Consider the following 11,342-nt stretch of genomic DNA (forward strand, 5'->3'; position numbering starts at 1 on the left):
CCATTCCACTTCTGGGAAGCTCTCACTTTTTTCTCTTGACACCAAACTCAAATGTGACTAGCACCCACCCATCACTGGCGAGTTCCTGACACTGCCCTCTGGGACCAGGAGAACAAGTCTAATGGTTCTTTCACATGCCAGCAGGCTTCAAGAGTACCTAGTCTTCTCTTCCTCACATGGCACAACCAAACACTGCTGATGGCCCGTTTGTGGATGCTTTCCAATTTGCTCGTCCATGTCTTTCCAAAATCTAACTAGAACTGAACCCAGTCATCCAAATGTGGCCTAACTGGGGTGGAACATAGAGAAAGATCCTTATTCTTGGGAATATTCTTCTTTTTCACATGAGAGAACCAAGGCCTAAAGGATAAAGGACCCTGCCCAAAGTCACACAGGCAGTATGTGGGAGACTGAGGAATAGAGATTCAAATAGTGCTTCTTTCAGCTCCACAACCCCTCCAACAAGTCAAAACTGCTTCTGAAAGCAATCAAAAGGAAATTAAGGATCCTGCAAAAAGAAACCCTTCTTGCTATCCAAAGATAAGAAAAAATATTCATTAAAATCTAGTTTCACAGTGACTCAATGCCCAGGACTCAGACCTTCCTGAAATGGGAGTGGCCAGCGCTAAGGTCCTGAAACTTAAGTCTAGCCTGGTTGGTATGGCAGGAAAAGACCCTATCAGGCATCACTTTTGGAGAAGTCATGCCACTTCCAGGTCTGGACACGGATATAAAGCAGAAATAATCAAGGAAAGACAAAATATATGATAATTTATATTTTAATCAGCCAAATATACAAGTTTAATTTCTTGAGCAATGTTTTGCCTGGGCCATTACCAATAAATGAAAGTTTTGCTTTAAACAGAAGATATGGTTAAAAATTGACACTAGACCTAGTTGGAGGGGAGGAAAAAAATGAGGAGAGGGAAGAGAGGGATGGAACGAACAAGGGCCACCCCTCCAAGAACACACATAAGAATGGGCTCCCAGACATTTATTACTATACTCAGACTGCAAAAATTTCATAAGAAAACGCGCAGACGAGTGCCCTGTCAATAAAGACCCGGGATTTCCATTAAGATCTTTCTATGGGTCACCCCCACCCCACCCCAACCAACATACCCCATGTAATCTACAAGCCTAAGCTTTTCCTACCCTCCCCCATCCCAACATCCCCTCCCCCCTGCTATGTGTTCTGAATCCTAAGAACAGTGAAAACATCCAGACTTTTCAAACTGTTACACACAGAAATGCTTTTCTGCATTATTTCTGCCCCAAAGATAGCAGCTGCCCCCCTCCCTTGCCCTTCCCCCCTGCCCCAAAATGGAATTCTGTGCCGAGATGAAGAGGATCCACGCCGTCTGTGGCTCCACGAGGTGGAGGGGGATGCCACAGTACACTCCAGGTGGCACCAGTGTGGGATGCAATATGGCAGAGGTCCCGGCAGGCCCTGGGCACAGTTCCCTGGCATTTCCTCCTCCCACATGCACTGTGTTTATTTATTCAGGGAGAGCGACTGCATTCGTTTTCCTGACACAGTTGCATCATCTTTTGCTGAAAGAAAAGAAACGTAACACGTAAATGTCAGAAAAGACCTGAAGTCTAAGACATGCACTGGCAAAAGTCACCTGGATTCTGCCCTGCTGACTTGTTTTCAGACTGTCCTGATTGACAGAGAACTTCCTGGCAATCACGTGAGGGAGCGTGAAGAGTTCTAGAGATTCCTTTCAATTTTTTAAAATTTGTAATTAAACAAGACCATCATTTTCTGAAAAAGGAGCTGCTGAATCAGGGCTGCTTGTACGTCTTGTATCTTTTATAGAAAACCGCCTGGGTTGAAGGTTGTGGGGCCAACACCCACCCTGGTTCCAGCTGAGCCACAAAAGAACAAGTCCAGGTTGAGGAAGCCCCGAAGTCACTTGGGAACCTGTCTACAGCAGACTTCTTAGGCCCTTTGACTTGGATCTATATAGTGCAGTTCTTCAAGGGCAAGGGGAAATTAGATAAGTGTGTTTCCAGAGCCATTCACCAGATTTCGAAAGGCTGCATGTTTCAACTGGATACCCTTGTTTGGAGGGCACAGATATAAGACATCTAAAACCAAGGCAAACTCAAATTCAGGAGCCTCATTCGCTGGTGATGTGTGCGCTATTCTAGGAACAGACGCCAGGCAGGCAACGATGTCTCCTAGTCATTTCCTACAAAAAGCACCATGTGTTAGACATGGAAAAAAGCAGCCTCACTGAACAGCCTCCTACCTTTCCTTTCTTCTTCCTTCTTTCTGGCCGCTTCTTCCCTCTGTTTCCGGATGATGGCTAGCCGGGCCAGATCTGCTTTGGCCTGTTCTGTTTTACCAGCTAAATGCATTTTCATGTATCGCTCTTTTGCTTTCTGTTTTTCTATTTCTTCTCTATTGGAATAAAAAAAAAAGATGTAAAACCAAAATGTTTGACACTGAACAGCAGAATGAGAAAGCTGAATATGAAGGAATGAGGCCTTAAGACAAAAAAGAGAAGGAGATGTGACCTTTGTCGGTCTGTTTTGGGGCATCTTTGGCATGTTGATCAAGCGCTGGGGAAAGGGAGGGGACTGGAAAATCAAAAGATCAGCAGATCCAAGCTTACTGTTACACAAACTGATACAGAAATATGAAGGGGACACAATTTAAAGACTAAACGGAGTACCAAGGCCCTCTCTAGGAGCATTCTGAATGTGGCACTACCATCGACTGGCAGAGAAACAACACAGGAGGGAGAGCCCTCGAGGTGGACAAAATGAGAATGTCAGTCATGCACAGTGTTGGGAAATAATGGCAAAGATGGGAAGGAAGGGGGAAGACAGCTAATGAGAAGAAATCTGAAAGAGAACCCTAATAAAAAGAGATTATAAATAGGACTGGAGAACGTAAACAAGACTTTAAGCTATCTAGGTAAGGCAATCCTACTTCTATTGCAGATGTTAATAAACTGGCTGGAGTTAATTCTTTTTGAGCTGAACACTGAGACTAACAAAATCCTATACAAGGGGAATCCATTTAAAACTGTGGAATGGCAACCAGGAAGTTTTAGAAGACTTTTAGAAGTCTCTAAAAACTTGCCATTTATAGCCAATAAGGTCCTGGCCAAAGCCCAAACCAAAAGAGTGCCTAAGCCTAGGCAATGCACACAACTTGAGGGGGGGTGTGAAGAGAAGGGGGAGATGGAGACAGACCTCAATCATTAAAGGAAAGGAGGAAGAATGAGGAAGCTTAGAATAGGAAGAAAATATGCCCCCATTTGCCTTGGTACTTATATACAACAGCCTGTTATTCCATATGAATTGTTCTTTAGTGTGTAGATTACAAGGAGAGAACACAAACCTGATGAAGTCTAGATCATAGATTCAATCTCTGTAGTCTAATTACCATCACATACAGAAAAAACCCCTCTGTTCTGGGTGAGTTTGCCCCTAACTCCAGAAACTCCCCTTGCAGGGTGTCTGCTCGTTGTCAGTATGTGGCTGGCTTGGTGAAACCTATCAACTATCTAAAAGAATACCCCCCTGGGCTATCCTCTGCTTGTAATCGAAGGAGAGCAAGACCTGCCTTTGACAGTTCTGTGGAGAGGAGTTAACAGTAGCACTACTTTGCACAGAAAGGATCATTCTCTTTTTCTACACGTACTGAGAGCTCCTCCTCTGGGGGGGGGGGACAGACAGCAAAAGGGAAGCTTCAACAAAACCCCTCCTGCTACCTCCATGGTTGCCATTCAAACATGCACCCAGAACAACAGAAGAGTTACCGTTCTCTTCTAGACAGCTCCTTTGGCCCATCCAGATCCAGCTGAGTGACTTTTTTGGTTGTCTGGCCTATTCGGTTGGGATTCTCTATGTCTATTAATCCTTCCACTCCTTTGCGCTTTTGCTAGGATTCAGAAGAAATTTCAGGTTAGTGAATCTTTCCATTTGTCATCCTGGAGAGACAAAGTTAAACCCACTCCGATGCACTGTTCTGGCAGCCCAGCTGGGTTCAGTTGGAGGGGAGGGGAGGGGAGGAGAAGGAAGGGAAGAGGAGAGAATGATTTCTACAAGACAGCAGCTGCTCACGACTCCCACCTGCAGCTAACAGGGGAAGTTACATGTGGGAGGTGGTCAGATCACTTGTAAAATCTGGGTTCTAAGAAGAGCACCAGCTCCTGACAGGGAAGGCTGAGGGCGAGTCTAGCCTTCAAAAAAGCATCTCCAGAAAGATGCTTGTTTCTTTTTTGCCACAGTCACATGCAGGTTTCCATGGAGGGCCAATGAGCACACGTCCTGCTGAATGTTTTTTATTTCTCCTGTCTTGGCCGACAGGAGAAAAATGAAGCTTCAGGCTTTTTACAGCACAGGATTAGCCTCAAGATCAGATTTCTGAGCTTGCTCAAAAGGGCCAATGGGCCCTAAAGTGAGAGCTTTCTTTTATGGATGCAAAGTGAGGAACACGTGTGTCATGTGGTGGATGTGCTTATGAGCCCTCAGCCACTGGGAAAAGGCTAGTACAAAAATAACAACCCACATCTTTATAAAACACTTCAAGTTTACAATGTACTCATTCCCCTAGATGATACAAATATCACCACCCCCCTTTTATAGGTGAAGAAAACAAGGCTTAAAAAATAACTTAAATCCTCATTCATATGGGGTATGTCAAAGCTGGGACCTGAATCCAGGGCTCTCCTCTCCAAACAGGACCTTAAACACTATACAACACTCCCCTCACCCTCATAGAGAAAAGAACTCTAGGCTAGGAACCCAATGACTTCAGTTTGTGGTTCCTTTCTGTTAAGAACATCTTGTGTGAATGTGGGCATTATTTTATTTCTGTGCCTCAGTCTACACAATAATAAAATGAAGGAGGTGTGGCTAGATGATCTGTTTTTGTCTATTAGCCTTCCCTTTGTATGTAGGTGAGTAGAAGAACACGAAAATCTTTGATTAATGTTCTGATAAGATACAATACCTGGTAGTCGTCATCATCTTCATCACTTTCATCTGAATCTAAGGATTTCTTTTCCTTTTTGGGGTCACCAGCTGCCCCATCACCAAGTTCTTCACTTTGTTCTTCTTCTTCCTTTTTCAGGAATTTACAAATTAAAGGGTAGAAAGCAGCAACAAAACCCCACACCCACTTTAATTACCTCTGTGTGAGATCCCAAGCCATTTAAGGGCCTTTCTTATATTTATGTGTTCTCCATGGCAGTTTGCATGGGGATAGGTACACCACTTCCCATGATGCCACGGCATGAGGACTGCGACACAGGTCAGGAGGCCTGTGCGTGGCTCTCAGCTCTGCCATTTACCAGTGTGACCTTAGGTCAATCATTAAGGCTCCCTGAGCTTCAGTTACCTCATCTGTAAAAAGGGGATAATACCAGCCTCACAGGATTGTTGAGAAGATCAAATGAGGTAATGAATGTGAAGGGCCTTTTGTAAACAACTGTGTGCTATAATACACAAGGTCTGTGCTCCCTAAGTACTGGTGGGTAGACTAACCTCTTGATTGAGGTTAGACACACAAAACCTAAAAAAGGCTAATGTATGAATAAATCATCAGCATGGCAGGTAATCCTACCCCATTTAGCTGCTTGTGGCCCCAGGAAGCTAGCACCCCATGAAGTTGCCCTGATCCTGTCCCAGTGAGTAGTTACAGAACACATCTTAAAACTCAAATTGAACATAGAATCTAACGCTAAAATTTGATGATAAAATGCCACTCTAGACTCCTCTTTCTCCCTCTTGATCTAATAAGCTGCCAAATCCTGCTGATTCTTCCTTCACAATGTTTCTTGCATCCACCCTCCTCCTTTCAATTCTCACCATTCTACTTCAGGTTTTTGTTACCTTGTTCTCAGCTAGAGGGTGCGTTCTTCTCCAATCTCTCTTGTGCACAACCAAATTAATCTTTCCAAGACATTGCTTAGATCTTTTTTATTCTACTAGTCAAAAACCTCCCACAACCCCCCACTGCTTTTAGAATCAAGCCTAAATTCCTTAGCCTTTCATAATATAGTTCTAAACTACCAGTTCAACTATACCTACAGCTCCCTTAAATGTTTTAAACCAAATGACCTATACTCACAACCCCTCAAACAAGCCTTGTACTTTTCTGCCTTCAAGCCTTTGATTATGATATTGCTCCTGCTTACAATGCCCCCACCCTGTCGAGTAAAACAGTATCCATTTTTCAAAGCCCAGCTCATATGGCACCTTTCACAAAATGCTTTTAACTAGTTACCTTTTATATCTTTTCAACTAGACTGTAACTTCCCAGAAGGTATGAACTGTTCTCTCTCGTTCTCTCTCTCTCTCTCTCTCTATACATATATATATGTATACAATATACATACACATACACACTGTAATCCAATCTTTCCCCAAACATCTAGCAGAAAGCCTTGCACATAATGAGCACTGAAGTATTTCTTGAATAAAATCAAATTAGCAAGTTTTAATTTCCTCTTGGTCAGCCCAAGATTCCAGAAGGTAGATTTAGAGTAGAGGATCTTCTCTAGAGAAGACTAGTGACACTCATGGATTTTTTATGGTGCTTGTGTACCTGACTTCCTTCTGAAGAAAAGGAATGGCTTTGTCTATGGCTTTAAGGTAGGAAGAGGCTTAAGGACAGGGCACCCACCCTTTTACATGTAATTTTTTTTACGTATTACAAAAGCAGTCCATAAATAGAAGAGTACAGAACGCCATCCTAAGATGCTGTACATAAAGGGTTGTCTGTTTTTTCAAACCAACTAATGACAGAAGGAAGCACTTTAGAAATGGAAACACTCACCCTTGCCTTCTGTTTTTCAGCTTGAAGCTGGGCATCAATCTCTTCAGGGCTTGTGTATTGCCTTGCTCGGCCTTTGTGGCCTCCTTTTCTCCCTGCACAAGGGAATTTGCATTTTAGGAAGGAAGACAGTCCTTAACTACTCAGAACACCCACCCTGTCCTTCTTCAGGGCTTGGTACTATATAGAGCTTAAATTTCTTTCTTTTTTAAACTGACATTTGTTTTACTGATTTCAATAGTATGTTTTGTTTTCACATCACCTATATTTCCTCTCTGTGTCCTGTCACTTTCTCCCAAAGATCTATTATTATGGTAAAGAATTTTAAAAAGGAAGCAAAAAATTCAGCTAATCAGTATTATCAAAAAAGTCTTGACATATGTGGTGTTTCCACTCTTGGTCCCCCATATCTACAAAAGTGTGAGTATAGCAGGGGAAGGAGAAAGAGCTGTCTCATTTCTCTTAAAAGTATGGAAGCTAAAAGCTCTGGAAAACTGAGTTGGATGACAAAGAAAAATCCATAAAACTAATAACTCCCTCCAAATACTCAGAGGACAAACCCAGCAGTTTGTTAAAAAGGAGGTGATAGTAGTGTGAGACTCTTGACATAACCACTGACCTCCCTGGATGATTAGCACTTATATGAATGAGGCAGAGATATTGTTCATCTTAGGAGGCATAGAGTCCAAACTCTCTGGTAAGTTCACAGATTCAAAGATTTAGAGCTGGAAGGGACCCCAGAGGTCATTTAGTCCAGCCCCCTCATTTCATAAATGAGGACAATCACACACAGAGAGGTTAAGTGAGTTGCCCAGAGTGACACAGCTATTAAGGATCTGAGGTGGGATTTGATCTTAGGTATTCATGTAAGTCCAATGCCCTATCCACTATAGCACACTCCCTCTAAGTTATTCAGGGAAACAGTCATCTGAGTACAACCACTGGAATTTCTATTTATTCTTTTCTAAAAATGACTAGGAAATGGATATGTGATCTAAGCATTAAAGGTTATATATCAGAAATAAGAAGAGAGCCAGGCCAGTTGTTTTTCATAGCTATGTGTAAGTAGGGGGAGAAGAACCAAATAAGGATTAGAGGTGATAACCAAAGATAAAATAGATCATTCTGATTACATGAAATTACAAGTTTTTGGCATGAACAAAATAGATGCAACCAGGATTAAGCAGAGAAACTGTTGATGGGGGAAAAAAATCTTTGCATCAAGTATCTCTGATATGGGTTTAACCTATCGGAATTAATGCAAATCTATATGACCAAGAGTCATCCCTCAGTGGATAAGAAGATAAACAGTTCTCTAAAGAATTGCAAACTATTAATAATCATATGACAGATTGTTCTGAATCATTAAGAAACATGTGAATCAAAACAACTCTTAGGTTTACATTTAGCAAACTGACAAAATGGTAATGGTTTATGTTGGAGAGGCTATGGAAAGGTATCTACGCTATATGCTACTTGCATTGTGAAGAAGTTTAAGCATTTTGAAATCATGCCAAGAAAGTGATTAAAAAAGTTCATATCCTTTTTACCCAAAGATCCCACTGTTAGAAACATAGTCCAAGGAGGTCAAAATTATACAGGCTTCCACATACACCAAAATAGTCACAGCAGCAAACTTTTTGTAATAGCAAAAAATGTAAACAAAGTAGATGCCCATTGACTAGGTATGCGAATATAAAAGAATTTTCATATGAATACAAAAAATGGGAAATCAGATTTGTGATTTCACGGGTGCAGGGAGGTTCCCTGTGAGAACCTTCCTCTCTCTCCAGGCAGACCAACAGCTTCAAGTTTTACAAAAGAGACGAGGCACACAGAGGAGAAGGTGACAGATTCTGTGTGTGTGCCAGATGTAGGGCTTGAACCCAGGTCTTCCTTCTCATTCTGAGGCCAGCTCTCAAAAAACTATACTAGGCTGTGTGAAATGATGCAAAGAAAAATAAGCAGAATCAAGAAAACAACACACAAAAATTTTAAGAATGTGAATGGAAAGAACCACCAAAGCAATCTGAACCAAACAACATGTGGAATATCATACATAGTGGCAAATAAGTTGAAATGTTCATTAATTTTGATGAGTCTATCTCTCAATGCCTAGAGGAGCTCTGATTTCATGTAAAAAGAAAAAAACACATCAGATTGTTTCTTTAATGTCAAAAGAAGAAATAACTCCCCAAATGATAACAAAACAGAGCCTCTGGATTTCCTATACTCATTAAACAATACTAAAAAAAATACTTCCAGGTTGAAAGGGAATAAAGCATAAGGAGGAAAACAGATGAAAAAGTCTTTTAGAAGTCTTTAAAAATGAGATGCTTTTGGGCAAACTAGAGGTTTAAACTTCAACTTGATAAAAGTCTAAGAATTAAAAACTGGTTGACAATTCAAGCATGCCTAATTAGTTTTATTGTCTAACAATTGCTCAAGCTAACACACTGGTATGTCATTTCTATAAAAGGAAAACAGGTGACAAGCATCATATTTTACTACCGCTAGGATGGAAGTGTTTGCTTTGATCCTTAGATGAATTTTCACCCACCTAACCTGGGGCCCACCTAATTTTCGGTGAGTATTTTACCACAAAACATAGTCTCTTTAATTAAGCACAGTATTGTTTCCACGATCCACTTACTGAGCCAGGTGGGAACTCAAGTTAAAGTCCCAAAGCTGCTTCCTTTTCCCTAGATTTCCTAGACAGCAGGTGCTGTGCTATAATTGCGCCACTATGGAACCACCACTCATTTTTAATGACTACTTGAATTTCAAGTGCAGCACGACGAGGTTCTAATTCTTCCTTTAAATGAAGGCAATAGCAACAATTCACAAAACTGATTTCTAGAGTCTAATCTTAAAAGATATGATGTATTACAATTAACCTTTGATTCACTTTTAGTTTCTTAAAAAAATCTACCTAACATACCATATTATGAGGCCATCTGATGCCTAATTCTCAAGTGCCTTAGTGTTCTTAACCCCTCACGTTGACACATGTAAACAATGCATGAGTTCACAAATCTACTAGCAAACATTTTTAAGCTCCTCACAGAGAAAGTTTGAAGTTATCTGGTGGTTTGATTTTAAGCTCTCCTAATTTTAACTTCCAACCTCAACCAAAACTTAGTATAAAGCAGAGGTGAACAAATGATTTAAATAAAAGACCCAGCTTTTGCACCTTTAGAAGTAGAGAACCAGGAGGTCTTCGGTGTCCATGAAGTATAAATGAGTTCAGAGAAAACGAGGTATAATTAATTCTAGCTACAACAGCATTTAGATTTTTCACAGAAGCCGTTAGCCTAAACAAGACAAAAAGAAGCATGACATGGATGTGTCATGCAGTGAAAGATCAGGAAACCAGGGCTGGAATTATCTGCTACTAACCATGTGCCCTTGGGCAAATCACTTAAAACTTCTCTGGGTCTCAGTTTGATAATCTATAAAATGAGGAAACTGAAATGGTCCTGAAGGAACTTTCTACCAATCCAGGAAGATTCGGTCTTCTCCCAGGCCTAGGAACACCCAGCAAGGCTGGAAAGGAGGCATTATTAATTATGGCTTTCATTACTAGGTTCCAAACAGCTCAAAGAATGCTCATGACTCACATCTGTTCCTAAAGGGTCATAAAGCGTTTCCAGCCCAAAGGTGGAGATTTTTTTCTTTTAAAGAAATTCTCTTCGTATTTCTTTTGAAGATCAGAAAATAGGAAAATAGTTTACCCCCTCCTTTTTATCAGTCTCAAAAGATCTCCTGGTTCCTTCTAGGCTTAGAAACTAAGAAACCAGTTCCCTATACTATATCATACTCAATAGGTCTTCGGTTACGTCCCGCAATCATCTATGTGCTCTGAATTCGGGAAAACCTTTAAAGAGTAGAGAACAAAGTCTTAATTCTCAAAACGTGTGTGTGTGTGTGTGTGTGTCTCTCTCTCTCTCTCTGCCCCCAATGCCTCTCTCCACGTAGACTGCAGACCATACCTACGTGCTAAACAGGAATTACGAGCCCAGACACCCAAGCCGCGCCCCTAAACTCCCGCACCCCCTCTCCTCCTCATCCATTCACTCCCCCCTCCCACCTACTCCCAGAGGCAGAAGAGACCACACCTCCCCGCAGCCTCGGGGGCCGAAACTGCCTGTCCGGCCCCTCGGGTCCCCAGCCCAGCCGGGAAGCCCTGTTCGCTCCGAGGGGGCAGCGGGGCCTGGGCAGGGCCCCCCGTGCCCCAACACAGGCACCGGGCTGGTTCCTTCGAGGCCCCGGTCCCCCGAGCTGGGCGCCGGGCGGGAAGATGGACCGCGGCCGGGGTTGGGGCTGGGGCCCGGGCCGAGGTGGAGTCCGGGCCCCGGGGCCGACGCTGTCTCCCTCCCCGCCTCCCTCCCGGGCCCCGCGCGCGCCTCTCACCTCCTTTGGGCATCGCGGCTCCAGCAGCTGCTGTAGGAACTCGAACTGACGCAGGAACCGGAACTCGCCTCTCTCTTTCCTTCCTCCCCCCTCCCCCCCACCCTCCCTACCTTAGGCCCCTCTCTCTCAG

General features: G+C 42.7%; 1 protein-coding gene across 1 annotated transcript; it reads right to left on the minus strand.

Annotated features, from left to right (window-relative positions):
- Positions 1 to 763: 763 nt before the first annotated feature.
- Positions 764 to 11,327, minus strand: PDAP1 (PDGFA associated protein 1). Its single transcript, XM_021008541.2, has 6 exons — positions 11,213 to 11,327; positions 6,803 to 6,894; positions 4,976 to 5,086; positions 3,780 to 3,901; positions 2,259 to 2,410; positions 764 to 1,554 (listed from the first exon to the last, which is right to left on the minus strand). The coding sequence occupies exons 1-6, from the start codon at positions 11,223 to 11,225 to the stop codon at positions 1,496 to 1,498; spliced, it is 549 nt and encodes a 182-aa protein (XP_020864200.1). The 5' UTR covers positions 11,226 to 11,327; the 3' UTR covers positions 764 to 1,495.
- Positions 11,328 to 11,342: the final 15 nt, after the last annotated feature.

Source organism: Phascolarctos cinereus, unplaced genomic scaffold (genome assembly GCF_003287225.1).
Source record: "Phascolarctos cinereus isolate Bilbo 61053 unplaced genomic scaffold, phaCin_HiC Scaffold_4;HRSCAF=312, whole genome shotgun sequence".
NCBI classification, from domain to species: Eukaryota; Metazoa; Chordata; class Mammalia; order Diprotodontia; family Phascolarctidae; genus Phascolarctos; species Phascolarctos cinereus.

Excerpts from the sequence above, each read along its gene's own strand:
- PDAP1 (XM_021008541.2), bottom strand. Across the intron at positions 2,411-3,779 it reads GAGCTGTCTAGAAGAGAACG|AGAAGAAATAGAAAAACAGA; the intron begins GTAACTCTTCTG and ends TTATTCCAATAG. Across the intron at positions 1,555-2,258 it reads GAAGGAAGAAGAAAGGAAAG|CAAAAGATGATGCAACTGTG; the intron begins GTAGGAGGCTGT and ends CTTTTCTTTCAG.